This window comes from Tursiops truncatus, chromosome 8 (assembly GCF_011762595.2).
Source record: "Tursiops truncatus isolate mTurTru1 chromosome 8, mTurTru1.mat.Y, whole genome shotgun sequence".
NCBI lineage: Eukaryota > Metazoa > Chordata > Mammalia > Artiodactyla > Delphinidae > Tursiops > Tursiops truncatus.
The window spans coordinates 39,935,271-39,962,734 of NC_047041.1; the positions used below are offsets into that span (position 1 = coordinate 39,935,271).

Here is a 27,464-nt window from a genome sequence, read left to right on the forward strand (position 1 = left end):
GAAATGAAAAAAAAAAAAAAGAGCAATTTCAAAATTAAAGCACTTTCATTCTATCCAAAAGCCTGCTTCAGATGTACCCACCTGAGGGGCCAGCTGCATATTGTAAGCCCCAGCTCTGGCTGCAGACAGAATTCCATCTTTGCCATTTACTACTTTATTATCCTTGGACAGGTTACTTAGCTCTGTGCGTTTAGTTCCCACATCTGTAAAATGGATATACACATTAGAATTATCGCACAGGCTTGTCATCTGAATTAAATAAGACAATGCATGTACAGTGCTTAAGAATATTTGACACTGCATCAGTATAATTACTCTTAACCTTAATTTCCTTTCAACACTGCGGCTAACGTCAAGTATCTGAAGGGCACTGAAAAATCCTTAAAGTGAAACTATCTGACTAAATGAAACGCTACTTGAGGGCACCCTCTATCTCTAAATACAGGCATAGAGATGGAAAAACAAGTAGTCAGAACTCCAACATGGATGGGGCAAATTCCCTCCTACTTTGCATTCTTCAAGGTGCCTTGCAGAATGCTAAAGCCTTGCAAGTAGATGGCGTCCTGGAATTTGAGCTCGTGGTCATCTGTAAAGACACCCTCCCCACCCTCATCCCCACCAGGGAGCTATAGGCCTGGGTCTCCGCCAGCTCTAAGTTACTACCTCCAGTTATCTCCAAAACGTCCCTTCTCTCCCGTTACCCTGCCCTTCTGCAGCCGGACCTCCTCTCACTCGGGTCTTCTACCCCGAGCGCTGCTCACTGGCCGCAACCCAACGCCCCAGGAAGGCTCCTCGAGCCCCGGCGCCTCGGCCGGGCCGGGCCGCCCCACTGCGCATGCTCCCCGCCGAGCGGGTGCGGTGCTCCGGGCCGGGCGCGGTTCCCGCTCAGCCGGGAAGGCCTTAGCCACGCAGCGGCAGGAGCGCGCGTCCCGGGGCGGCGGCGTCCTGGAGACCCCCGAGAGATGGAAGCTGCGGCGCCGGCGGCGGCCGAGGCGGCTGGGCACGAAGAGCTCGGTGGGTGCTGGGCGCGGGCTGGGGCGCTGGCCGACGTGGCGCAGGGATGCGCGTCCGCGGGAAGCGCCGAGGCCCCGAGCCCGCGCTCGGCCTCGGCCGGGGGTCTGGGGGCGGTGCGGGCGCCCGCGCGGCCGCCCACCCTGCCCCACGCGTCAGGGTTCGCGTTTCCTGTCCCTAGACAGGGAGAAACGCGGAGTGGGTTTCCGGTCGTTGTTGGGGTTTCTTGGGGGTCAGGGTTATTGGGGTTGAGGGTCTGGCGTAGGTTTGAACGTAAAACCATCAAAGCAGACCTCCCTGGGACATTTGGTTTGAGCCGAGGCTTAGGAGGTGACTGACCTCCGAGTCAGCACCTGCACAGGAACGAGTTGTCCGATATGAGAGCTGGGTCAGGCTAAAAGCTAGGCCCTACAGAGGGCGTCAAAATGTACGTGTGTGTGTTTGTGTGCGCGCGCGCGAGCGCGCGCGGACGGTTGTCGTGCGCTGGTGTACGTTTCAAAGGCAATGCAGAGCCTTCGCAGACTCTTAACTGTTTTTTTCCAACGATGCTTTAAGGAAGTTGCCATGGTTTGGCCTTTCAGACACGGCAGCCCTGTTCAGAGTCCCTGGTGAATCCTTAATTTACCGTCTGCCACCCCAGGAGTGGCGAGTGGGACGTGCTGACCAGACTGAGATACGACGTGTAGTTGGCTCACTTGGCAGAGTTTGTTTGCCTGCTTTCCTCTGGTGTCTTGTCTCCTTGGCGACAGGGAATGCGAAACTTTGTTTATGGTTTCCCGCTGTCAAAAGTAAAACAAAAATAGAGATCGAGGTAGTAATAATATTGTTCCTCCCAGTTAGATGCATTGTATTAGGAATATTTGTAATTCGCTGCTAAATGATTAAAAAAGAAGTTGAGCTTTAAAGAAATACTTTATTATAGTAACAGATTGCTGTCCTGTAATAATGTGCAGGGCACTTTGCAGTTGATTTCTTTCAAGTCACAGTAATGGTAGAAATAAACGTAACATGTTATTGAATGTTTGCTGTGTCGAGCAGTGTAAGTGCTTTACATATGTTTTGTTTCCTTTAATCCTCACAACAATGGGGAGGTAGGTGCAATTATTATCCCTGTTTTATAGATAGAATAATTTTAAGCTCATTAATGGCAGTACCCAGATAGGAATCCAGGTTTATCTGTTTTAAATTCGAGGTGGGAATTTACCAGAACTCCAACATGGATGGGTCAAATTCCCTCCTACTTTGCATTCTTCAAGGTGCCTTGCAGAATGCTAAAGGTGGGAAAATGTGCATTCTCATGCATTGCTGGTAAAAGCAGTATAATATACTTATCCTTAAAAATGCACACATCGTTTGACTCAGCATTTCTACTTCTAGAAATATTTCCCAAGGAAATAAGTCATGTAACATATCAATAGATGTTCATTACGTTATTTATAAATGTGAAAAGCTGGTGACTATCTAAATGTCCAATTAAAGGAAGTTGTTTAGGTAAATCGTGATATAGCCATGTAGTCATATACTGAATAGCCCTTTAAAGTCATGTGGGAAGATGTTCGCCATATGTATTTTTACTAACTGAAAAAGTTTTCTAAATTATTTTAATTTTTTAAAGTTATGTCTCTTCATTAATTCAACACATATTTGTGGAGCTTCTCCTATGTGCTAGGCACTGCTTTAGGCATTTGGGATACAACTGTGATACATTTGTGAACAACACAGATCAAGATTCCTGCTCTCATGGAACTTATATTCTAGTAAGAGGAAGCAGACAATGAACAGTAAAGACAATTATCAGTTAATTTAAAGTACATTAGGCTAAAAGTGCTATGGAAAAAAGAGCAGAGTAAGGGAAATCCGGAGAGAGCGTGGGAGTTAGGCAGTTTATAGCATTTTATAAAGTAGTCAGAATGGGCCTTATTGAATAGGTGGGACTTGAGCAAAGGCTTGGAAGAGGTGAGGGAATTAGTCAAGTGGATATCTGAGGAAAGACTCTTCTAGGCAGAAAGAACAGCTGGAGTAAAGACAGAAGTAGTGAGGAGGGCAAGGAGGCTGAAGCAGAATGATCAAGGTGGTGATGAGGCCAGATTATGTAGGACAGCGGTCCCCAACCTTTTTGGCACCAGGGACTGGTTTCGTGGAAGACAGTTTTTCCACCCGGTGAGTGCGGGGGGTGGGGTGGGGGGATGGTTCAGGCAGTAACGGGAGCGATGGGGAGCGGCATATGAAGCTTTGCTTGCTCACCTGCCGCTCAACTCCTGCTGTGCGGCCTGGTTCCTAACAGGCCGTGGACCGGTACCGGTCCACAGCCTGGGGGTTGGAGGCCTCTGATGTACGGTCTTACAGTTCCATGTGAAGCCTTTGGCTTTTGCTCTGAGAGAATGGGGAGCCAGTGCAGGGTTTCAGCAGAGGAGAGACATGATCTGACTTAGATTCTAAAAGGATCATACTGTGTGAAGAGTGCACTGTACGGGGCTAAAGTAGAAGCAGGGTATTTCAGCAATTCAGGAGACAGGTGTACATGTCCTTCACAGCAGTAGTGGTAGCAGCAGTGGGAGTGGAGAGAAATGGTTAGACTCTGGATATATATTTAAAGTAGAATGAGAATGATTTCCTAACAGATTAGATGAGGGGTGAGAGTGAGACAGAGACAAGGATAACTCCAGGGACCTGAGTGTCTAGAAGAATAAATTGCCATCAGATGAGATGTTGTGGTTGTTGTACAATACGTCTACAGATTCTCTGATGTTTCTGTCGTCAAGAGGAGGAACTTAATTTCCTTCCTTTTGAGTGTGGGCTGTATTTAGTAACTTGCTTCTATTGAATAGATTATGGTGGAAGTGATGATGTTTGACTTCAAAGCTAGGTCCTAAAAGGCATTGTGCCAGGCTCTCGTTTTTGGATTAGTTGCTTGGGGAGAGGCAGCTGCCATGTTGCAAGGATACTCAAGAATTGTAAGGAAGGGCCCACATTGCCTAGAACTGAGGCATCCTGATGGCAGCGATAAGTTGTTACACAGTAATCCATAGCCAGTTGAGATGGGTTAAGCCAGGAAGAGCAGGTTTGGTGGTGAAGATGAGGAGTTCAGTTTGGGGCATGCTGAGTTTGAAATGTCTATTAGATATGAAAGTGTAGCTGTCGAGTAGGCAGGTGGATTTATGTCTAGAGTTAGGGAGATGTCTCGGCTGGAGATATGAATTTGGAAGTCATCATCATGAAGATAATATTTAAAGCCATGGGACTGAATGAAAATATACTGGAGTGAGTGTATGTGTTTGTGTATACTCTAAAATGTTGCCAGCAGTAGTTTCTAGGTGATGAGGTCATTTTATTTTCAAAAATGTTGCTTATCTTTATATTTTCTGATTTTCTACAATGACCAAATATTATTTAATTTAAAAAAGAATTTAAAAAATGGGGTGTCTGTGTGAAAAGCACTGGTAGAGTTGTTAAGATACAGGTTTCCTTAAGGTCTGCACATTATTTCAAAGAGGATGGGGACCTCTGGAAGGTGAGCGAGTGAAGCTTCATCTCCCACTCCCCATCGCTTTAATTACCTCCTGAACCATCGCTGCACCCTCCCCCTCCCAGTCAGTGGAAAAATTGTCTTCCATGAAACCGGTCCCTGGTGCCAAAAAGGTTGGGGACCACTGCTGTAGTGAATTTAGCAGTTTCCTGATTGTTGCACATTTAGGTTGTTTCCAAATTTTCAGTATAGTGGTTTTTTGTTTTTTTTTTTTGCAGTACGCGGGCCTCTCACTGTTGTGGCCTCTCCCGTTGCGGAGCACAGGCTCCGGATGCGCAGGCCCAGCGACCATGGCTCACGGGCCCAGCCGCTCTGCGGCATGTGGGATTTTCCCGGACCGGGGCACGAACCCGTGTCCCCTGCATCGGCAGGCGGACTCTCAACCACTGCGCCACCAGGGAAGCCCCAGTATAGTGTTTTGATTAAGATCTTTGTGCAGAAATCCTTTTCTCCATATACTGGATTTGCAGAAGTGGAATTACTCGGTGAAAAGGATAAACATTCTAAAGGTTTCAATACATATTGCTAAATGAATGTGATTTTTCTCTATTCTGACAACAGGTGGAAATTTAGGTTGATTTTAGGTTAGAAAATTCAGGTTGAAACAATTGCCTGGGCAACATAAGAGAGCATAAAAAGCACTGCCTAAGAATGTTCCAATTGTATGCACCATTAATGTATACATATGGTGTATAATGTATGGTTTATAATATTGAATGAAGCTAGTACTTCTTATTCATTTATATTTTTCTATTTGTAAATAGAAATAATTTTGTCTAGGTAGTTTGATATCCATTGATTAATAATTTATTTTTTAAGGCATTGTTAATTCTTTTTTTTAACTGAAATATAGTTGCTGTACAGTATTAAATAAGTTACAGGTGTACAATATAGTGATTCACAATTTTTAAAGATTATATTCCACTTATAGTTACTATAATATATTGGCTATATTCCCCACATTGTACAATATATCCTTGTAGCTTATTTTATACCTAATAGTTTGTACCTCTTAACTCCCTACTTCTTTATTGCCCCTCCTCCCTTCCATCTCCCCACTGGTAGCCACTAGTTTGTCCTCCATATCCGTGGGTCTGCTTCTTTTTTGTTATATTCACCAGTTTATTGTATTTTTTAGATTCCACATATAAGTGATATCATACAGTATTTACATTTCTCTGTCTGACTTATTTCATTTAGCATAATGACTTCCAAGTCCATCCATGTTGTTGCAAATAGCAAAATTTCATTCTTGTTTATGGCTGAGCAGTATTCCATTGTGCAATCTACAAAGTCAGTGCAATCGCTTTCAAAATACCAATGACGTTTTTCACAGAACTAGAACAATTACATTTAAAATTTGTGTGGAAACACAAAAGACCCCAAATAGCCAAAACAGTCTGGATAAAAAAGAACAAAGCTGGAGGAATCACAGTTCCCAACTTCAGATTATACCACAAAGCTACAGTAATTAAAACGGTATGGTACTGGCACTAAAGCAGATACAGCTCAATGGAACAGAAAGAGAGCCCAGAAATAAATCCACACACTTATGGACAATTAATCTGCGACAAAGGAGGCAAGAATATACAATGGAGAAAAGATAGTCTCTTCAATAAGTGGTGCTGGGAAAACTGGATAGCTGCATGTAAAAGAATGAAATCAGAACATTCTCTAACACCATATAAAGCATTGTTAATTCTTAACTATAGTAATCACAAGCATTTTTCAGAGCTGTCCAATTCAATATTTGGCCAAAGGCAAGACATTGGCAAGTAATAGACTTTATGTGTAATGTAAGTTGGATTTTGTAATTTTTAATTACTTTGCATGAGTATTCCTGTTTTATTTCATATGTTCTTACCTCTATTAAAGCTTATCCAATGTTAGGTTTTTAAGTATTTGTCTCCTTCACTAGTCTCAATTTCCTTCTGTCTGGCATAACATGTTTTGTCTGTATGCATACTCAGTATTATAGCACCGTTTGTAGCGCATAAGTGCTCAGAATTATTAATTATTAGTAGTAAATGAATTAAATTAATGTCAGATTTATATTTTAAAATCCTGTAAAGCAAAATTTTTTTCTAATATTTCATTATGTAGGAAGGGGAAGAAAACTAATATTTATTGATTACTTATTATGTGCCAAGGACGAGGCTCTATGCTTCATATATATTATCCCATTTCACTGTCACAAAACCCCCGTGAGGTAGAAATTACTACTCTCATTTTCTACATGAAAAGATAGCCCCAGAGGAATCCTGGGTAAAATATAAATCAGATCATGTCATGCCTCTGCACAAAACTTTACTCTTGTCCAGCATGGTAGCCTTTAGCCATATGTGTATCTGATCTGAAATATGGTTTGTCTGAATTAAAATATGCTGTAATTGTAATATACACTCTGGATTTCTAAGACTTAGTATGAAAAATAGAATGTAAAATATCTTGTTAATAATTTTTATATTGATTACATTATCATTGAAATGATAATATTTTGGATATATTGGGTTAAGTAAAATGTTATTAAAATTAATTTTACTTGTTGCTTTTTTGCCTTTTGCTTTTTGATAATGGCCACCCTACCATGTATGAAGTGACATTTCATTGTGATTTTGATTTGCATTTCATGATGATTAGTGATATTGAGCATCTTTTCTGTTGGCCATTTGTATGTCTTCTTTGGAGAAATGTCTGTTCAAATCTTTAGCCAATTTATTAATCAGGTTATTAGGTTCTCTTTTTATTTGTTTTTGTTTTTCTTGCTCTTTAGTTGAAGGAGTTCCTTATGTACTTTGGAAATTAACCCCTTATCAGGTATATGGTTTGCAAATACATTCTCCCATTCCTTAGATTGACTTTTCACTCTGTTGATTGTTTCCTTTGCTGTGCAGAAGCTTTTTAGTTTGATGTAGTCCCACTTACCTATTTTTGCTTTAGTTAACTGTACTTTTGGTGACATATTCATGGAATCATTGCCAAAACCAATATCTAAACCTTTCCTCCTATGTTTTCTTGTAGAAGTTTTACAGTTTCAAGTTTACATGTAAGTTTTTAATCCATTTTGAGTTGATTTTTGTGTATGGTATAAGATAAAAATCCAATTTCATTCTTTTGTATGTGGATACCCAGTATTCTGAGCACCATTTGTTGAAAACACTGTCTTTTCCACATTGTGTATTCTTGGCACCCTTGTTGAAGATCAGTTGCATAGACTGATTTCTGGGCTCTCTATTCTGTTCTGTTGGTCTGTATGTCTGTCAATATGCCAATATCATAATGCTTTAATTACAGAAGACCTTAAATATCCCAAAGAATTTTGAAAAAGAACAAAGCTGATCACACTTCCTGATTTCAAAATATATTACAAAGCTAAAGAATCTTTCAGTATCTTAAAGCATAACTTTACTCTTGTGAAAAACTGTTGTGCTGAGTTCCAAATAGCACTGGGATAATGGCAGCTGCCTAAATCCTAATCTCTTCACATATCCTCCCCCAAAACCTGTTAATTCAACAAGGAGCACAAGTAAACACATTCATGAAATTATTCTTATAGCATTAATAGGAGACCAAGGATACCACAAACTTCAAATAATCTGTAAATAGAAAAATAAACAAAATTTCAAACAGAGCTCCTGTCACTGCTGCAAATATGGAGAATGGAGGAGGAGTCTTTAGAATCTCTGTGGAAAAGAGGAGGGGGAGCAGGAGGCTTGGAAGAAGCACAGTGAAAATCTCCCTTAGAAAGAGAAAATCTAAACTAAAGTGTTAAAAGTCTAAACAGAGGTCAGGTCAGGGAGTTGGTAATTCACAGGGAAGGAACACAGGGTATTCCTGTATTCCAGGAATACAGGGAAGGAATTTGAACATTAGCAGGAATAGAGGAGGCAGCCTTAGCAAAACATTGCCTCTGGAGGAGAAGGAGATAAAAAAGCAGTGGAAATGCCCCTCAGATCCCTGGAAGTAAAGAGAAGAAGGAAAGTAACAGGGGGGAAATTGAAGATTCTGCAGAAATGGAAAAGAACCAGAAGACATGCCAGTTACTCCCTACGACCCCTGATAACTCAATATCATCCATTAAATAAACTGAACTTCACTGTGCTAACAGAAGGAAATACTGTCAAACTAGGATCCCTGTCAATGAAATGCCTAGCAATAGGAGAAATCATAAATAAAGAATAAATTACAAGGTGCCTAAGGGAAATATTGAAATGAAAATTTAAGTCATTGAATTTCAAAGAAGAATTTAAATGAGGTAAAGAAAGACAGTAAAAGGGTTCTAGAGAAAGTAGTTGAAATGGAAGACAGACAACAAAGATCCAGCATGTAATAGAATCTCTCAAAAATAAAAACAAAATATTTGAACCAAACAAATGCTTAAAGATATAATCCAAGAAAATTTTCCAGAAATAAAGAAAACCTAAATCTGTATATCAAACAGACCTACTTTGTACCCTTTTGACTCAGACTGCTCAACCCTAAGACATATAATAAAACCATTAGACTTTTAAAACAAGGGAAGATTCCTCAGGACCTCAAGCGAAAAGAACAAATTATGTAATGGCTGAGAAAATTAGTCTGACATAAGACTTCTCAAGAATAGCATACAAGGTAAAGTAAGAGTAGAGCAGCATTTTCCAAGAAACTCAAGGGTAGAAAGTATGAGCCAAGGATGTTCTGTCTAGCTGTCCTTCATATCAAGGCTATAGAATATAGTTTAAAACATACAAAAATTCAGGGAATACTGAGCTCATGAGTCCTTCCTGAGCAATCTACTGGAGCAGTGGTTCTCAGAGTGTAGTCCCCAGACCAGCAACATCAGAGTCCCCTGGGACCTTGTTAAAAATGTATATTCTCAGGTCCACCTCAGACCTGCTAAAATCAGAAGCTTTGGCATGGAGTATATCAATTTGTGTTTAAGCAAGCCCTGCAGGTGGTTCTGATGCACATTCTACAGGAGAATGAACTTCTTCCAGCAAAGGGATGATTGAGGAAACTTTGGCAGAGGACTGATCACAAGCATTTAACACATTGATTGTAGATTTAAGTCTAAGACATGAGTGGCGACATGATTGAACAACAGTATGTAAAGCATTTTGTAAATTGCCAAAGTAGATAGAAAGAATACAACTGAAAGATGAGAGAATAAGAGACACAGAAAGGCAAAAGTAGAATTAGACCGTTAATTGTTGTATAGGTGGAAGTCAGAGGACACCATTTAAAACTGATAAACAAGATAGTAAAAGAATAAGAATGGGCTTCCCTGGTGGCGCAGTGGTTGAGAGTCCGCCTGCCGATGCAGGGGACACGGGTTCGTGCCCCGGTCCGGGAAGATCCCACATGCCGCGGAGCGGCTGGGCCCGTGAGCCATGGCCGCTGAGCCTGCGCGTCCGGAGCCTGTGCTCTGCAACGGGAGAGGCCACAACAGTGAGAGGCCTGCGTACCGCCAAAAAAAAAAAAAAAAAAAAAAAAAAGAGTAAGAAAAAAGAGGATTAAGGGCACCATAAAAGGTAAAATGGCAAAGGTAGCTAGTAGAATAGCTCAACTAAATGCAATACATGATCCAAAAAAAAATTACTAAGAGAACCTTATTAGTACAGTTGATGAAACTGGAAAATAGAATGTAGATTAAGTAAAAGTATTGATCAATATTAAACTACTTGAACTTGATTACTGTGAATATTCAGGAAAATATTCTTGTTCATAGGGAATACATGCTAGTGATAGGGTAAAATGGCATGATATATGTAATGTACTCTCAAATAGTTAATAACAAGTGATAAACATTTGAGAAAGAAAAAGAAAACATGGCAAAATGTTAAAATTTGTTGAGCCTGTAAAGGGTACATGGGAGGGTTTTTTGTACTATTCATGCAAATTTAAAGTAAGTTTGAAATTATTACAAAATAAGTTTTAAAAAGTTATGTCAATCAGTCATTTCCAACTAAATCATTTAGGTTACCCCAATTCCCTGTTACGTAGGTTTATTGTATGTATTTGAATGGAACAAACTTTCACTTCTTTAAAATATCCTATACTTCAGACCTTACTAATGCATATCAGTCATCTCAATAAATTTGAATTTAGTGAATTTTACGAGAACAAGACAGACAGTGATGCCTAGTGTTATCTTTCTCCTCAGAAGGAGCAAAATCATGCTAAAAATTGCTAGATATAAGAATAGATTGTGGTACTAAAAATTTAAAGATTGGAATGGCTTTATAATTTTCTTAAAGCATTTAAAATTATGCTTGCCAGCAATTCCACTCCTGGGTATATGTACAAAAAAACCCAAAACACTAGTTTGAAAAGCTACATGCACCCCAATGTGCACAACAGCATTATTTACAATAGCCAAGATATGGAAGCAACCTAAGTGTTTATGAACAGATGGGTGGATAAAGAAGATGTGGTATGTACGCACAATGGGATACTACTCAGCCATAAAAAAGAATGAAATTTTGCCATATGCAACAACACGTATGGACTTGGAAGGTATTATGTCAGACAGACAAATGCTGTATGATATCACTTATGTGGAATCTAAAAACTACAACAAACTAGTGAGTATAACAAAAAAGCAGACTCACGGGTATGGAGAACAAACTAGTGGATGCCAGTGGGGAGAAGGAAGGGGGGAGGGGCAATATAGGGGTAGGGGATTATGAGGTACAAATTATTAGATATAAAATAAGCTACAAGGATATATTGTACAACATGGGGAATATAGCCAATATTTTATAACTATAAATGGAGTATACCCTTTAAAAATTGTGAACCACTATACATACACCTGTAACATATAATATTATACAACTCTACTTCAGTTAAAAAGTTTTTTTTAATTTTTAAGAATAAAAATAAATAAAAATATGATTACCATTTATGTACTCAGTATGATTTGAAGCTAACAAGAGATGGAAGTTCATTTTATTATTTCTTCACATTTTTCACCCCGTAATTCTATCATCATTTACTATAAACCTCAGGTAGACAAAACAGAAAACATTTTGCATTGAATACTTATGCTTTTCACTTTGCACTGCTTAGTCCAAACCAAATATCCAGCAAATGAGTCTAGTTGTTTCTTTCTAAATACGGTAGAACTCAAAAGTATTAATGTGAATTAACTTAGGGTGGAAATAGTAAAGATGCGTACAAATGGCATGTCCTATTAAAACCGTTATTTATACCAGCTTTAAGCCAAGTTTTAAAATGGTAGTGAAGCACTTTTTCTTTTTAAAGATATGGATATAATGAGACCCTTAATAAATGAGCAAAACTTTGATGGGACATCAGATGAAGAACACGAGCAAGAGCTCCTGCCTGTTCAGAAGCGTTACCAGCTTGATGGTCAAGAGGGTATTTCGTAAGTGTTAAGGTTAAATGTCATTTTCTCTTTTCACTCAGTGTATATTTTGTAATCATCTGCTATGGACCAGGCACTTAAGTAGATACTACAGAAGACACAAAGATGAATAAGATACGGTTCTCACCCTCAAGGCGTTTATAGTCTATTTGGGAAAGAAGAAATACATCTAAATTACAGAGCCGTGTGTAGGAATTACTAAAATGATGATAGGTATCAAATGCTATGGATCTTGAAAGAAGGGAGATCAGATTGAGAGGAAGAGAAATTTTAAGAGAAGGGGCTTCTGAAATGGTTAGGAGTTAGACTGTGGGAAGTAGGTAGTAAACACTTCTTTATGTTGAGTGAATGGTATGAAACAAAGTCAAGGTCCCAGGGAAGCAGTGGAACATTTTTTAAACTTTTTTTGTTATTTTGTCATCATGAATAGATTTGAATAAGATATTATTCTAATAGTGATTTAACAGTTAAGCAAAGTAACATTTTAATTGATCAAAAAAGAATAAAGTAAAAAAATTTTTAGGCAAGCATTTTTGTTTCATAAGTTAAAAATTTGTGCTATTCTTCCTAGTTTAATTTGTTTTTTCTTGGTCAAGAGACCTCCTTCAAATGCCTCTTGGAAACTTTTCTTAGGTGAAATCCCTTGGGAGTTCATGTTGTCTGAAAGTTAATTAGTATTTATCTTACCTGATGATACACATAGTTTTAGAAATTGTATGTTTTTTTCTTTTAATTAACTTCCTCTGAGGTTGATAATCATAGATCAGCTATGTTTAATATCATGGTTACATAGATAGTGCAACAAATTGCTGTTTTACCAGCTTAGCTGTATATAGTCTTCAACATTGTTCTGAATATCATAGCAGCAAAGAAACTTATGAGAAAATTACCTTTTCTTTATTACTTTAATAAATACAAAAATACTTCCACTTAAATAACTCATTTAATCTCCATAGTAACCCTCTGTATTCCACTTTTAAGTAGCAAAGATAGGACTTGAACCAAATATAACTTTTGGCTCATTCAGCTTCTGGTTGAATGGAAATGTTAATTTGATTCCTTGCCTAGATTAATTTTTAGTTCCCTTCTAATGCTAAAACCATGGTCATGTGATTTTAATAGCTTTTGTTCTAAAATGTTTAAATCTTACAACTTTTACTTTTCAGATTTGTACAAACTCTTATGCATCTTCTTAAGGGAAATATTGGAACTGGTCTTTTAGGACTTCCACTGGCAATAAAAAATGCAGGCATAGTGGTAAGACTCATCTTTGTAATCTCTAGTTAAAATACAGTTATCAGTCTTAATTTACAGCAAAAATTACAAGTTAACATCTGACCTAGTCAAATGTAACCTGGTCAGGTGACAACTAGATAATCATTTAGCTGTTGCTGATAAAATTATGTGAACTGTGATAATAATATCTAAAAATGAGAGTTAATTACCCTTTTCATTTCTACTTAATTACTTATTTATAATATTTGACAGAAAGATGCTAAATCACTATTTGATTTTTCCAGGTATGGTTATATCTTATTATTCTTTTGGATTTTCAGGAATTTAAGTAATATGTTCATATCAACAAACATTTATAGAGTATTTGTATTGGCGAAATTTTATAGTTTTTTAGATTCCAAATAAAATATGTAGTTTTCAGACTTAAAGAATAATAGTTAAGAAAAGGAATAATAATATCTTTTTTTGTTGTTTGTTTTTGTTTTTTTGCGGTACGTGGGCCTCTCACTGCTGTGGCCTCTCCCATTGCGGAGCACAGGCTCCGGACGTGCAGGCTCAGCGGCCATGGCTTATGGGCCCAGCCGCTCTGCGGCATGTGAGATCTTCTCGGACCGGGGCACGAACCCAAGTCCCCTGCATTGGCAGGTGGACTCTTCAACCACTGCGCCACCAGGGAAGCCCCTAGGAATAACAATATCTTTTGAAAACAAATATTCAAAGTTTTGTTAGAACCAATTATTGTAATTATAGAGAATCCTGATAGGGGAGAATTCACTTATGAAGTAGTGAAATTATATTTAACTTTTTTTAACTGACCAGTTTTCTTAACAACAGTTGTAACTATCATCTTTCTCTGCATTGGACTTTGTCCACCCTAATTTAGAGAAACTTTAAAATTTCTGATTATAAAAATAAACTTTGGCAACATTTTGTCTGTCTCTCAATAATCAGGCATCATTTTAATTTTAGTAAATAAGTACTTGAAAATTTTTATGTAACACTTTTTCAAATAATTATTTTCTAGGCACAGTTTCTCACACGTAATTCTCAACAAGCAATCTATGGAAGAAGTAGATTGCCCACAATGCCAGATGATACAGTGCTTTTTAATCATTTAGATAATGATTCATAGTTGCATATACTTATAATGGTGAGACACTGATAGTCACAGATTTGCCATCCGATGTTAAGTATGATGTTGTATTCTATTCTACTTTGTTGCATACCTATACTCTACATTCATAGCTTTGGATAGCCAAGTCGATAAAATGGAATCATATGTGGTTGTCTTAAATATTACTAAATTCTTTCTGTATCAGGTTCACTAATTTCCCTTATGCAAATGACTCTTTAATCATTTTGTCTAACAAATATTTACTCACTGCAAATTAGTAGTCTGTTGTCTCATTGTTTATAAGGTAACTTGATTTTTATTAAACTGAAATATTTAAATATTATAAAATGTTTCCCTCACAGCTTGGACCAATCAGCCTTGTGTTTATAGGAATTATTTCTGTTCACTGTATGCACATTTTGGTACGTTGCAGTCACTTTCTATGTCAGAGGTAAATGTGGATTTGTCAAGTCTATTTAATTTATTTTAAATCTATATATTTATTTAAAGTATCAGATAGTCTTATATTTCTACTGTGCTTTGCGACTAGAAGTTGTATTTCCTATAATCTGTAACATAGACAAGTCTAGGATAATGAATATGGGAAAACGTAGGATTTCATATGATTGCAATCTAGTCAGAATATATATACTTCTTTTAAAAGAAGTGAAATAGAATGGTTTCTTTTATTTAGTGTAAGTGAAAAAACTCAGGGAAGTTATATGGGGAAAGTGGAGACAGCAGGGCTACTTTTAGTTAAAGAATAATGGTCTTTAATTTGTTAGTAATTTCATTTTGGGTGTAATGCCTTTGCTGCTCTTTGCTGATATGTGGGTTGGTAGATAGTCAATGAAACAATATTTTGTTTTCTTTATTTTTGCATCATAAAATGATTCTATTGGATAGTGAACCAACTTTTTAAAAAAACGAGTATTGTCTATTCTGATAAACTAACATTCTAATCTTAACTCTTTTTTGTTGTTGCTAAATGTTCTTAAAACTTCGGGCACGTCATTTATGATCTTTAAATAACAATATATACTTAAAAAAATAGGAGAGACAACATGGCTATTTTGATGATTAAATAGGGTAGTTTGTGTAACAATATATTATAAAGCCCTGTACAGATGTATTAAATAATGCCGTTCTAAGAATGGAATAATTTAAGCTTGAACAGTGCAGTTGATGTTTTTAGATAATTGAAACATTTAAATCAGTGAAACACAAATACTACGTTATATGAATGCAACAAATACATAAACTTTAACAGTGGATAAAAACTAATATACCGGTAAGAAGGGTATATAAAAATTTTTAATTTCATGAGATAACTTTAGAAGTATGCAGATCTCAAAATTTCAAAAACTCCTCTGTCAGTGTATAGCCCATTTATCTGATGTTCTTTTCAAGAAATGGATTTATGGACCAATTAAAAATTTTTCTTTTTCATATGCATGTATGTCATTAAATTTCAGGTTTAAAAGGTCAACATTAGGGTATAGTGACACTGTGAGTTTTGCTATGGAAGTAAGTCCTTGGAGTTGTCTGCAGAAGCAAGCAGCATGGGGACGGTAAGTACTTGCTATGTTATTAGTAATTATTTTAAGTATTAATAATATTTAAACTTACATTAATTTTAAGTATTTCAACCTGGCAAGATACATTAACAAAATTGTGATAAAGTTGGGAGGAAACAATATTTAGAGTTAGACAGACTTGGATTCAAATCTCAACTCTACCATCTTACAAATTTATGACCTGGGTCAACGTATTTTTATTTTGTTTTAGTTTTTCACTATCAGATGAGTAATCCTGTGAAGTATTATTATGGTAGTCTAAATAAAATGATATTTATAAAGCACCTAGCTAACCTCTGGTATAATCATGATCAATAATTAAGTAAAGGAAAAAGAGCAAGAGAAATGTTGCTATCTCTATTTCAAATAAAATTGTGGTGTTTAGCTACATGTTCTTAAGACATCCAAAGTATGTATTTTAGCATAATCTTGTTTTTATTTTTGTATTGTTTAAATGTAACTTTATTATTGGTGGACATGGCTAATCAAAATCAGGTAAATACAGGACTGGAAAATAAGCACAGGCAATTCACAACATGCTGGCTATGGTACAAATGATACATGCGGTGGAAATTAAAAGAAGGAAAAGAGCAGTGTTAGTAGAGTAGTTTATGGTTCAATATGGCCTTTCTGGGGATTTTCAGGACGTTAGATGTGTTTATGAGCTGCTCAGAGTTCACAGCCTGATATGCTGTGTAGGAGAAGGAAGAAAACAGAGCCTAATGCCCTAGGGATTTGCCCCCAGAACCCTGTCTTCTTCCTTCTTTGCCCCCAGTCTATAGGCAACTTTGTCTATTTTTTTCTATCAAAAAGAATGGCTTTCAGATAGAAGTGGCTGGAATGATTGTTGGTAAGGATACTAAAATCAAAGGTGGATGAAGAGATCTTAAGGGAATACCTTATATGTAATTCATCAGTGAGAAGAAGCTTGAATTCATTTCAAGGCACCAAAATTACTAACTAAATGAGATCCCTGAAGAACGATAGAGAACTAGAGAGTTATGGCAAGAATGAAGATGGGCACAGGCCCTTCAAGTTTCAAATGGGAGGAGGAGGGTCTGTAGATTTTTTAGACTAGGTTGCTTGACAGCTTGACATTAATGGTCAAACAAGAGACTATAACGAATTAGTAAATGCAAGCTCTTGTGTCACTAATTGTTCCCAGAACAATAGGGAAAGGTATGGGCTGTATACTAATAACATGTAGGCCTACTTTTGATTATAATAATACCCAAATAAAGCTCATTTGACCGGTGATTCCCCTTTCCTACTCCCATGTGCTGTTTTATGTAGCTGGAATTTTTTAGAGTATCTAAAAGAATATGAACAGAGCTAAGCTCCTGGAGAGGTCTCTGGTGGAATGACTTAGGGCCATGCCCCCAGTCCTCTCCCATTCCTGTTCTTATTAGTGATTTGGATAGTAGGGAATATGTTCATCCTGTTTGCTGGGAAATACACTGGGTTGATCTGAAAAAGATCTTGAGAAGTAGGAGAGATGGGCTTAAAGTAACTGATGAAATGTTTTCATGAAATCATTTTATAGACAGATACTCTTTTTTTTTTTTTCTTTTTTGCGGTACGTGGGCCTCTCACTGTTGTGGCCTCTCCCGTTGCGGAGCACAGGCTCCGGACGTGCAGGCTCAGCGGCCATGGCTCATGGGCCCAGCCGCTCGGCGGCATGTGGGATCTTCCCAGACCAGGTCACGAACCCGCGTCCCCTGCATCGGCAGCTGGACTCTCAACCACTGCGCCACCAGGGAAGCCCTAGACAGATACTCTTAAACTGTTGAATTTCAGAAGGAAATGATGGGAAAATATGGGCTTTTAACTTATGTAACATATTTTTGCTTAATAATATTTCTGGTGATAAACAGATCATAAATATGTGCTCTTTGTAGAAAATAAATGCTTTAAGCCTATTTCTTATTGTAATGAAGTAAAAAGAATAAATACTATTATGAAATGTTTTAAAATAGTTAAAAAGAGAAAAAATACATCGACATCTTAGCAGCTCTTATTAATACTTATTTGTGGGTATCTCTTTTCAGGAGTGTGGTTGATTTTTTTCTGGTGATAACACAGCTGGGATTCTGTAGTGTTTATATTGTCTTCTTAGCTGAAAATGTGAAACAAGTAAGTATTTTTCTCCAGTTTTTGAAATCATTTTCTTCTGATGCCATGGTTATGGCATCATATTTCCTGTGAGTAAGCTGTGGTTGAATATGAAAATGTGTTTCTTTCATAAATCATGTATCTTTCCAGATTTTCCTTTAGTCATTTTTTTTTTGCAAGTTGGATTCTGCTATAATTGAATTTTACGTTTCTTGCTATTATATCAATAATGCTTGTTCTTTCAGATCAAAACAGGCATAATTTACTGATTCTTGGCTATTTGGAATTTAGACCTCGAAAGCAAATACACGGATGTTTTGGTAGCATATTTTTTACATTGATATTTTATAAAAAAGTATATAAGGCATTAGCCAGCAGCCTAAAAAGTGAAGTTAAAAAGTGGGCATTATTAAAATCTCATAATTATTGCCATTGTCTAAAAAGATACTGTGTCCAGAAATGTACAGTAGTTCTCTCCATATTATAAAGGTTTGTTTTAAGAGTGGTTTGCAGTCTTGGTAGAGACTGTCAATTTGAACAAACATGCAAAGCACTGAAATAAAAAAGCTCCCCTATCAGAATAATGCCAAAGCACATTTCTTTATGTGCTTTAACTGGTAGTTGGCCTATTATTCCTACTTCACCCTCTGCTCTTCTTTATTTTAATCAATAACATTTATTAGTATACACAAGTGCATGGTGCAGTAGTAGGCATTATATATAGTAATATGTAGAACTTCTCGTAAGTATTTTAATGCAGAATATGTGTTCTACAGAATCTATATATCTAAGTATATATTTGACTCATTTTTCTAAGTTATAAACTGCTTCATTTTATATTTAGACCAAGATTTGGCAACATTTTTTATAAAGGGCCATAATAAGTATTTTCTGTTTTGCAGGCCATATGATCTCTGTCTCAACTCAGCCATAGACAGCAATACATTAGGTATGGCTGTATTCCAATAAAATTTTATTTGCAAAAATAGGTGGTAGAATGGGTTTGGTCTGCAGGCCAAAGTTTAATAAAGCCACCAGCTTAGGTTTTTAATGTTGGAAAGGGTCACTGAGTCTTTCTCTTATAAATAAGAGAGTTGATGGTTTTATCAGCACGACTCATTATAGATGATGTGCCTTTGAGTTTACAAGTATTTAGTTCCACAAGTCACATATTTTTAGGGCTGCTAACTAAGTTAAGAGGCTGTTTATTGGCAAGATAGACATACCATCTTAGCAGTCATTTACATAGAATACAGTGGAAATGGTGCCTTTCTAGGATTGTGCAGCATGGTAGTACTATATCTTTTCTATCATCTCCTAAGAGAGCTACCAACAAGCTTGATTTAAAGTTATAAATAATGCTAATAATGCCTTATAATATTATATTTATAAGCTATGATATATATCCTTTAATTTTTTACAACTACTCTGTAATATAAATTCTACGCTCATTTTATGAATGAGGAAACCTAGTCTCACAGAGCATGAGCAGTGTCCCCTAGGTCATGTGAATTGGGCAGAAACTTAGGTGCCTGACATAGCTGCCACACAGTATATTAATTGTTCATCACTGGGCAGGACATTGTCTGATTTTAGTTGTGTGTATGTGTATGTGTGTGACATAGACTGTGTTAAGTACATAAAATAAATATAAGCTTAGGATTGGTGACTTTCTCCTATGAAATGATATCAGATGCTTCCAAAGTTGAATGGAAGAATTTAACTCATTTGCACATATCCTAAGAAGACCAGGTAGAAAAAGTGACTCTCTGGAAGGTAAGGAGAAGCTTGCTGTAGATAGATGAAAGATCTTTTGAGGCATGAAGAGCAATATGGGAAAAGACATTCAGTCAGACTTGAGACTTGAAAAGCTGATTTCGCAACGCTGAGCACCTCACCTCTGCAGAGCAGACAGATGGTCATTGAAACAGCATCATCAGAGATTTTCCCTCTCTGCAGAGGTGTTCTCACACTTGATAGCAATCTCCAATAAAAGACACATGGTTTGATTAAACCTTACTAATTGCTACTACTTTTACAGTTAAAATTTGTAAGATTTTTACCTCCTTAATCTACATAAAATTAAAGTTTCAGTATTTCATCGAATCAAAGAATTAAGAGTTTAGTTCGCATACAAACGTATACATCTCCTGCTTTGTAACTGTCACATGGCCGTTCTTGATCCCGTTAAGCCACTGTGGACAATCGACAGGGGGAAAAGAACTGTGGTGCTTCCAGTGATTCTAGTCCGTGGTGGTTATAGTAGCTCCTCTCTGTTCTCACTCTAAGACACTCAAGAAAATGTCAGGTAGACAAAGTAGTGTATATGAGCATGAAGAGTTGGGAAGGGATTTTACATTCAGAGGAAAAAAAATGTTGTGATACCAAAGACCATGGACTTTAGAGTCAGAAGATCTGAATTCAAATCTGTGCTCTCAGTTTTAACTCACACATTGGGTAAGACCCTCTTGTGCCTCGTCAAGCCTCGGTTTCCTTATTTGTAAAATGGGAACGGTAGCAGAATCTCCCCATGTTCCTCATAAATTTATTGTGAGGCTCAGCTGACAAAGGTTTGCAAAAGCCTTTATAAAATGCATTATGCATTTTATATGCAGTATGCAAATGTAGCGTATTGTGTCTTTAATTCTACCTTTTAGCTTTGCTGAAGAACATAATCTGCCTTTGGAATTTTAACCATTAAATTACTGAATTGAAAAGTTAATAAATAGTAGAATTTAGTAAATTTAGATCTCAATGGAAACAACTGAATTTAGTAATTTTATTTTATAATATTTATTTCAGTGTTTTGCATTTTGGTAAACATGTGAGATCATAGGAAGTCCTATTAGATAGCCAGTCTCTGTCTCTAGAGGGCACCAAAGGATTCAAATGTTTACCTGAATCTTGCTCTGGGTATGTATCTACATTTTTATTTTACTTTATTTTTTAATCTTGAGAATTTTTATAATCATCTTTCTGCCAAAGAATACTAATTATTATGAGAGATTTGTGGTAGAATTGATTTCAAATTCCCAAGCACCTAAAGACTCAAACAGTCCTTTCTAAAATTGGTTATATAACTGCTTTTCTCTTACCAGGTATCCTTGTTAGAGCTTAACTTTGATCATTATCTAATCTGATTATTGGACGTACTTCTTTGATACAGAAGTATTTGGCTGTAAATAATTTGATTACAGAGGAAATTGGGTCAACAAATAAAATACATTCTTAAAAGCCAAGTAATGTGAATTATCAAATTTGCTTCTATTTCAAATTATAGAAAATAAAATTAAAAGTTTTAATGGACAATTACAATATAAATGAGAGCTATGCATTTCTTAAATGGTACATGGTGTAACCTGAGAGTTTGTTAGTCCTGTGTGAGTTATAAATTGCCAATATAACTTAAAACTAGTAGATATATTCCCTGCAGTTTAAGATGATATGTACATTTGTAGTGACACTAAACATTGCTTATTGTGGATAAGTGTAAAATTAAACACTTCAATTATTATTCATATCAGGATTTTGTTCTGTACTTCTGACTTTTTGGCCTTTTGTTACTGTATTTAAGGAGAGAGAGAGAGAGATGTCAAGGTGGAGGCCAGGTGGCTACTTGGGCAGGGCCCCTCTTTAAGGATTGCAGCATTTTGGTCAGGTAAACATGTACCTGTCACAAGCTAGATTCTGGGGTCTCAGGCCTGGGTTTGAATCCTAGAACCAGGACTTACTGGCTTGATATTACATAGGGTGTTGTTTTTTTTTTTACCCTCCCTAAACCTCAGTTTCCTCAGCTATAAATTGATATTAATACTACCACCCACCTCAGAGTGTTGTTTTGAGGATTAAATGAGATGTTGTATAACATTTAGTTCAGTATCTGACACATAGAAAGTACTCAGAAAATACTTGCTGTTATTACTATAGGGTCTGGTTCTTAAGAATTTATGTATCCAGAGACTTGATAAGTCTTTGCGTTCCATTGTGTTCAAAGGAGGGTACAGTATTTGGGGCAAATAGATTTTCACTGGAATTTATATTATAGTTTGATCTGCCTGTGCTGTGAGTTTTAAAGATTATTTTTAAAGTCCTCTATAATTTCATTTCTATTTTTGTAAGTTGGATTATGTGATTAATTGAATCAAGGACAATTTTTAATAAATGGAGCCCATAATCATTGAATCTCTTTTGAAAGTTGAATATAGTTTTATAGACGTGGCTGAATAAATTCTGAGGCAAAGTTGATTTATCTTGTAGAAGTTTTTTGCTCAAATAAAAATCTATTTAGTGTCTAGCATGCATGAAGATAGTTGATTTTTAACAAATATTTATTGACAGTGATGATGATTCATCAGCAGTTGCTTTATAAAATACCTTTAAAGTTAGGCTCTGATTTCTAAATTTAATTTTGAGTGCTGTACATTTCTAAGAGGTACTTAGAGATTGTTTCTTACTTTGAGAAAAGTATGTTAGTAGAATACCCAGTGGCCATTTGGGACAAGCATGCTTCCACTTCTGATTATCTGAGAAGCAGGTTGAGCCTTTCTAGGCATCATGAGCACCACAGTCACAAAGCTTCACAATAAATTAGTAAATCCATCCTCATAATTTTCTAGTGAACTTTCTTTTCACAGTATGATAAAGTTATTTTGCAAAGAAGATTATCCTATTTTAATTATCCTTAAATTTGATATATATATTTCTAAGACACTAGAGTATCTTAAAACTGTGTCTTTTATTTATTGTAAATGAATTTATCATAGAGTGTATATAGATCATAATTTTTTTCATATTTCTCCTTTATTATTATAAGTTGATGGAAGTTTTTTTCCCCCCTCTTCCTTATTCTCCTGGTAATCCCGTATAGGTTCATGAAGGGTTCCTGGAGAGTAAAGTGTTTGTTTTGAATAGTACCAATTCATCAGATCCATGTGAGAGAAGAACTATTGACCTAAGGATATATATGCTTTGCTTCCTTCCATTTCTGATTCTTCTGGTCTTCATTCGTGAGCTCAAGAATCTATTTGTGCTTTCATTCCTTGCCAACGTTTCCATGGCTGTGAGTCTTGTGATAATTTATCAGTACATTGTTAGGGTAAGTATAACATGTTTTTAACCGTGTCATATGTTTCTTAACAAGTAAATGTTTTTCACTTTGGAGGTAAAAGTAATGATAAGTAAAGACTCTACTTCATATGTGTCACACAGGAGATAATCAGGGAACTCTGGTTTCCTTCTCGGGGATACTGTTTAGTTGAATAAGCAATATATGACATAGAGATTGAAAGCATAGGCTTTGTAGTCAGATCTGGTTTTGAATCCTGGTAAGTATGCTTCTGGGCTGTATGATGTTGCTTCAGAAGATAGTAATACCTGACTTATTAGAGTTGTGAGATTTAGGATCGTGCCTTAGTGCATTACCTAACGTGAAACAAAGAACTCATTAGTGTTCTGTTTATTCCTTTAAGATTTAAACCAATCACAAGAGACGGGAATATAGACATGATTTTATAATTCTCTTTCACTTCTGAACCTTTATTTGCTGCCACCACTTCAGCTCACTGCCACTACACTAGGCTGTAACCTCTTTATCTGATGTATGCAATAACCTCAACTCATTTCATTGTCGGCAGTCTGGAGATCCTTAGCCAAGTTTCCTTAAAATATTCTATTGATGGGATTCAGGAGATCTGCAAATCCCTTAAAATTATTGATAAGATTTAGTGTTTCTGTATGTATATATGCATTTTTCTACTGAGCAGCTGTATAGCTTTCATCTCTCATAGGAGCCAGTGACTCAAAAAAGGTGGAGAATCCTATTTTTTCCTGATACAGTCCATTTTATACATTGCTGCCAAAGCAGTTGTCCTAAAATCTCCATTAGCAATTCATTACAAATTCTTTTATGATGGATCTATGTTGCCTTTTTGCCCCATCTTAATTCCAAAGCCTGTAGACTCTTTGTTATAGCATGTGAGAGTGAAAGGGGACAGGCAGGAAGATCTCACAAGGCTTTCTGGAGTTCGTGACCCCTTGGCTGGACATGTAGGAGTTAGTGGAGCAGAAAAGGAGGCTCCTTAGGTAGAGGGAACCATGTGAGCCTTGAAGTACAGTTTAGCGTTATCCAATAATCCAAACATTTTAATAATTTTTTCATTTTGACCCTAGCTTATGTTTCACCATTATATCACACAGTTCTACCTATGCTTCAGATCTTCTAAATCTATTCCCCAAATTTTCCCTGTGCTGTCACACTTCAGTTTCTTTGTTCATCCTCTTTCATTGGCCTTGAATTCCACTTCTAGTCAGGTAAAGGCAGAGAACACAGGCTGGTGAGGAGACTTGGGCTAGCTGGAAGAAGTGGCCAGTGTGGACCCAGGGATCTTGAACAAGATGCGCAGTCTGTGAGCTTCCAGATAATGAGAGTTAGAAGAAGGCTATATGAGTCAAGACCAAGAAATCAAAGCCAGAGTCAAGGCATAGGCACAAGTAATAAGGGTAATGGCAACTGTCAGGTCAAAGAGTAAGATGCTGAAACCACGAGGAGACCTGTTCTAGAGAACAGCACAGCGTTATTGGGATAGAAAGCCAAAGTCGGGAAATCTTAGAGACCAAAAGAGCAAGGAAAGTAGAGTGGGGAATGAATTTCATTGGACACCGTCAGCAGTGGTTGATAACTGACTATATGGCTCTCAGCTCAGACGTTGAATATGCTTATGTATTTCCTATTATGGCAGGAGCCATACCCAGTGAGAACAGCCTGGGACTTACAGGTGGAAACAGGTAATCAGGAGCATTTAGCTCAGATGGAATGTATGGGCTTGAGGGAAACAATTGCTTTTGGCAGTGAAATCCTAACGGCTTGGCTACGTTTAACATAGGATGCTTAAAGTTTTTATTGAAAGAGTTATTCACATTTATAATACACGTTTGCTGCTGTGAAGCTCAGAAGTATATGATTTCGCTCTTCCATTTTAAATTCTTTCAAGTACGTAAAGATGTAAGTTATTGACATCTTATTTTTTCTTTCTCCAGAATATGCCAGATCCCCACAACCTTCCAGTAGTGGCTGGCTGGAAAAAATACCCTCTCTTTTTTGGTACTGCTGTATTTGCTTTTGAAGGCATAGGAGTGGTAAGGATTTAGTCTTTATTACTGTTGTTTTAAAATCTTAAGTTAACACAAGGACTTATTTACATTTAAAAATGCCTGTTTTTCTTTCGTTTCTATTTTTTTTATTCCCAGAAAACGATTTGCATTTTGGTACGATAGACTTGAATTATAGTTTACTTCTACTTACCAAGACTTTTATCTTAGATGTATCACTTTTTCTTAATCTGTAAAGTGAGAACATTTGAATAGATGATTTTTTAACATTTTATCGTGGAAATTTTCAAACCTATACAAAACTTAGAGAATAGTGTGATGAACGCCTATGTAAGCATCACCCAGCTTCAAAAACCATTAACTTATGGCTAATTTTGTTTGATGTGTATTCTGTCTACTCTAGCAAGTCTGGGTTATATTCAGACAAATCCCAAACATCATATTTTATAGACTAGATGATTTTAAATGAATTGAAATTGTTACAAAGTTACTATTGCATAAGAAGAGTCAAATATAAATTCTCTTCTTAGATTTATACGTATCATACTTGTTTTGAGAAATGATGTTATCATAAAGCTAATACCAAGAGATACAAACATCCTGAGAATTCTGAGATCCTAAATATTTCCATTAAAGATGCTTCCAGTTCATTTCAAGCCTAGAATATGTAGATTTGGGGAAAGTTGAATATTGCTGTTTACTCCACAGCTTATGTTTCATAGCCTGATGGTTTGGTATGGGAGCAAAACCACTCATAAACATCTATTTATATGAACCGCAGACAAAACAGAACTAAAAGACAATTTTATGCCATTTTACTTGGGTTTCTGCTCTCTCTGAATTCTCCTTTATAGAATTCTCACTAATTCTTACAGCTCCACTTATCTGTGTTACAGATATAAGTGTAGATTTTCATTTCTGCTTTAACTAGTAAGCTCTAGTTAACTGTTGGACATTTCCAGTTAAGTGTTGTTCCTCTGACATCTCAAATTCAACAACTCCGAAGTCTGACAGATAACCTTTTTTTTTTTTTTTAAATCTAAAACCAGTTTCACTTTCTCATTTCTCTATTTATTTTAGTTTTACTTCCACTCACTCAAGCTTGAAATGTTGGAGTATTTCTTTTCACTGTGTCCCTGGTTTCCCCATTCCAGTCAGTAATTAAGACATGTTGAGTCTTCTTTTCATATTTCCCCAAATCTATTCCATAAAGGAGATTATGTGTAAAACATTTAATGCTGCTTGAGGGAGCCCCTGTAAATGTTCATTTCCTTCTCTTCCTCCTTTTCTAGCTGCATTGACACCGTTCTTGGCTTTAGCTTCTTATTTCAGGTCTGGATTATCTCCGGAACATACAAATTGTTCACTGTTCTGTTTTCTGTTAATCACTTAAAATTTCCACGTAGACCTGACTAACGCACCTGAAAAGTGGAGATGAAATTAGTTATTATCTCATGAGGTTATTGTAAATACGATGTGATGTATTACATGCAAAGCTTTTGAAAAATACCTAGCACATTGTAAGCACTCAGTAAATACTTGTTATTATTATTACTTAGTGTCTTTCACTGCATGGTCAAATTGTATGGTCAAAATCTCCAAATATTTGCCTAAAAAATTAACCTTTCAGTTAGCCTTTTTTCCTTTAAAGGTTTTTTTTTTCCCCATAATGAAAATATTCATCTTATTAAATTGACGGACGTTAGATACAGATGGATAGATATAGGAACAGTTATAGACATGTATATACATGGGTTAGTATACATCCATATATTTCCTAACTCTGTCTGCTGAGAGAACTGGAAGCAGTGGCACCCAGTAGCAATGAGCACACTCAGCGCCCAGATCTTGAGTTCTAAATACAGTTCTCCAACAAAGGAACCAAAGTTCTTTGGAGAAATAGCTGATTGTAGGGCTGAAGCAAGGAAATTCAATGTGGGTCTGGAGCATCTTGTAGTGCCAGAAAGTATGGAAGTGCTCAAAAAACAAAAGAATGGATGCATGTCAAAGGGACACAGGACCCAACCTGATAGAATTCATGAGACCAAAGATGGAACGATATGAGCAACAAAATAAATAATAGTGTTTGGGATTCATACTCAAAGTATAAAACAGATATACATGAATCCATACTTATACAAATAAATGATTAAATAAATAAGTACGTAGGGCAGATTTTCAAATAACTTATGTAGATACCCGCCCTCCAGGAGCTCTAATTTAATCCCCTCTATCTGTAGTGACTTACTTCCAATGAATAGAGTATGATGAGGCAGGAGGAAAAATCTCTACAGGCAGAGAAACCTGGCAAACACTGTCTTGCCCAAGTGATCAAAATTAACTTCACCAGTGATAAATCACGTTGATAGCATGGGTGATGAGAAGGGCACTGCACCTCTGTGGTATCCTTTT

The 27,464-nt window shown here is 36.7% G+C and overlaps 1 protein-coding gene across 5 annotated transcripts in view; it reads left to right on the plus strand.

The window, feature by feature from the left end:
* Window positions 1-881: 881 nt before the first annotated feature.
* Window positions 882-27,464, plus strand: part of SLC36A4 (solute carrier family 36 member 4) — a 45,967-nt gene continuing 19,384 nt past the window's right edge. Inside the window, exons 1-8 of one of the 5 annotated variants that reach the window (XM_004324696.4) lie at window positions 882-1,014; window positions 11,783-11,906; window positions 13,073-13,163; window positions 14,619-14,707; window positions 15,732-15,827; window positions 17,882-17,966; window positions 22,813-23,040; window positions 24,981-25,079. In XM_004324696.4, coding sequence (XP_004324744.2) covers window positions 963-1,014; window positions 11,783-11,906; window positions 13,073-13,163; window positions 14,619-14,707; window positions 15,732-15,827; window positions 17,882-17,966; window positions 22,813-23,040; window positions 24,981-25,079 — 864 coding nt within the window. In that variant the 5' untranslated portion in view covers window positions 882-962. Of the gene's footprint in view, window positions 1,015-11,782; window positions 11,907-13,072; window positions 13,164-14,618; window positions 14,708-15,731; window positions 15,828-17,881; window positions 17,967-22,812; window positions 23,041-24,980; window positions 25,080-27,464 lie in introns of those variants that run through there. The other 4 variants (XM_019923806.3, XM_019923807.3, XM_073808319.1 and 1 more) reach the window with 4 other exon arrangements.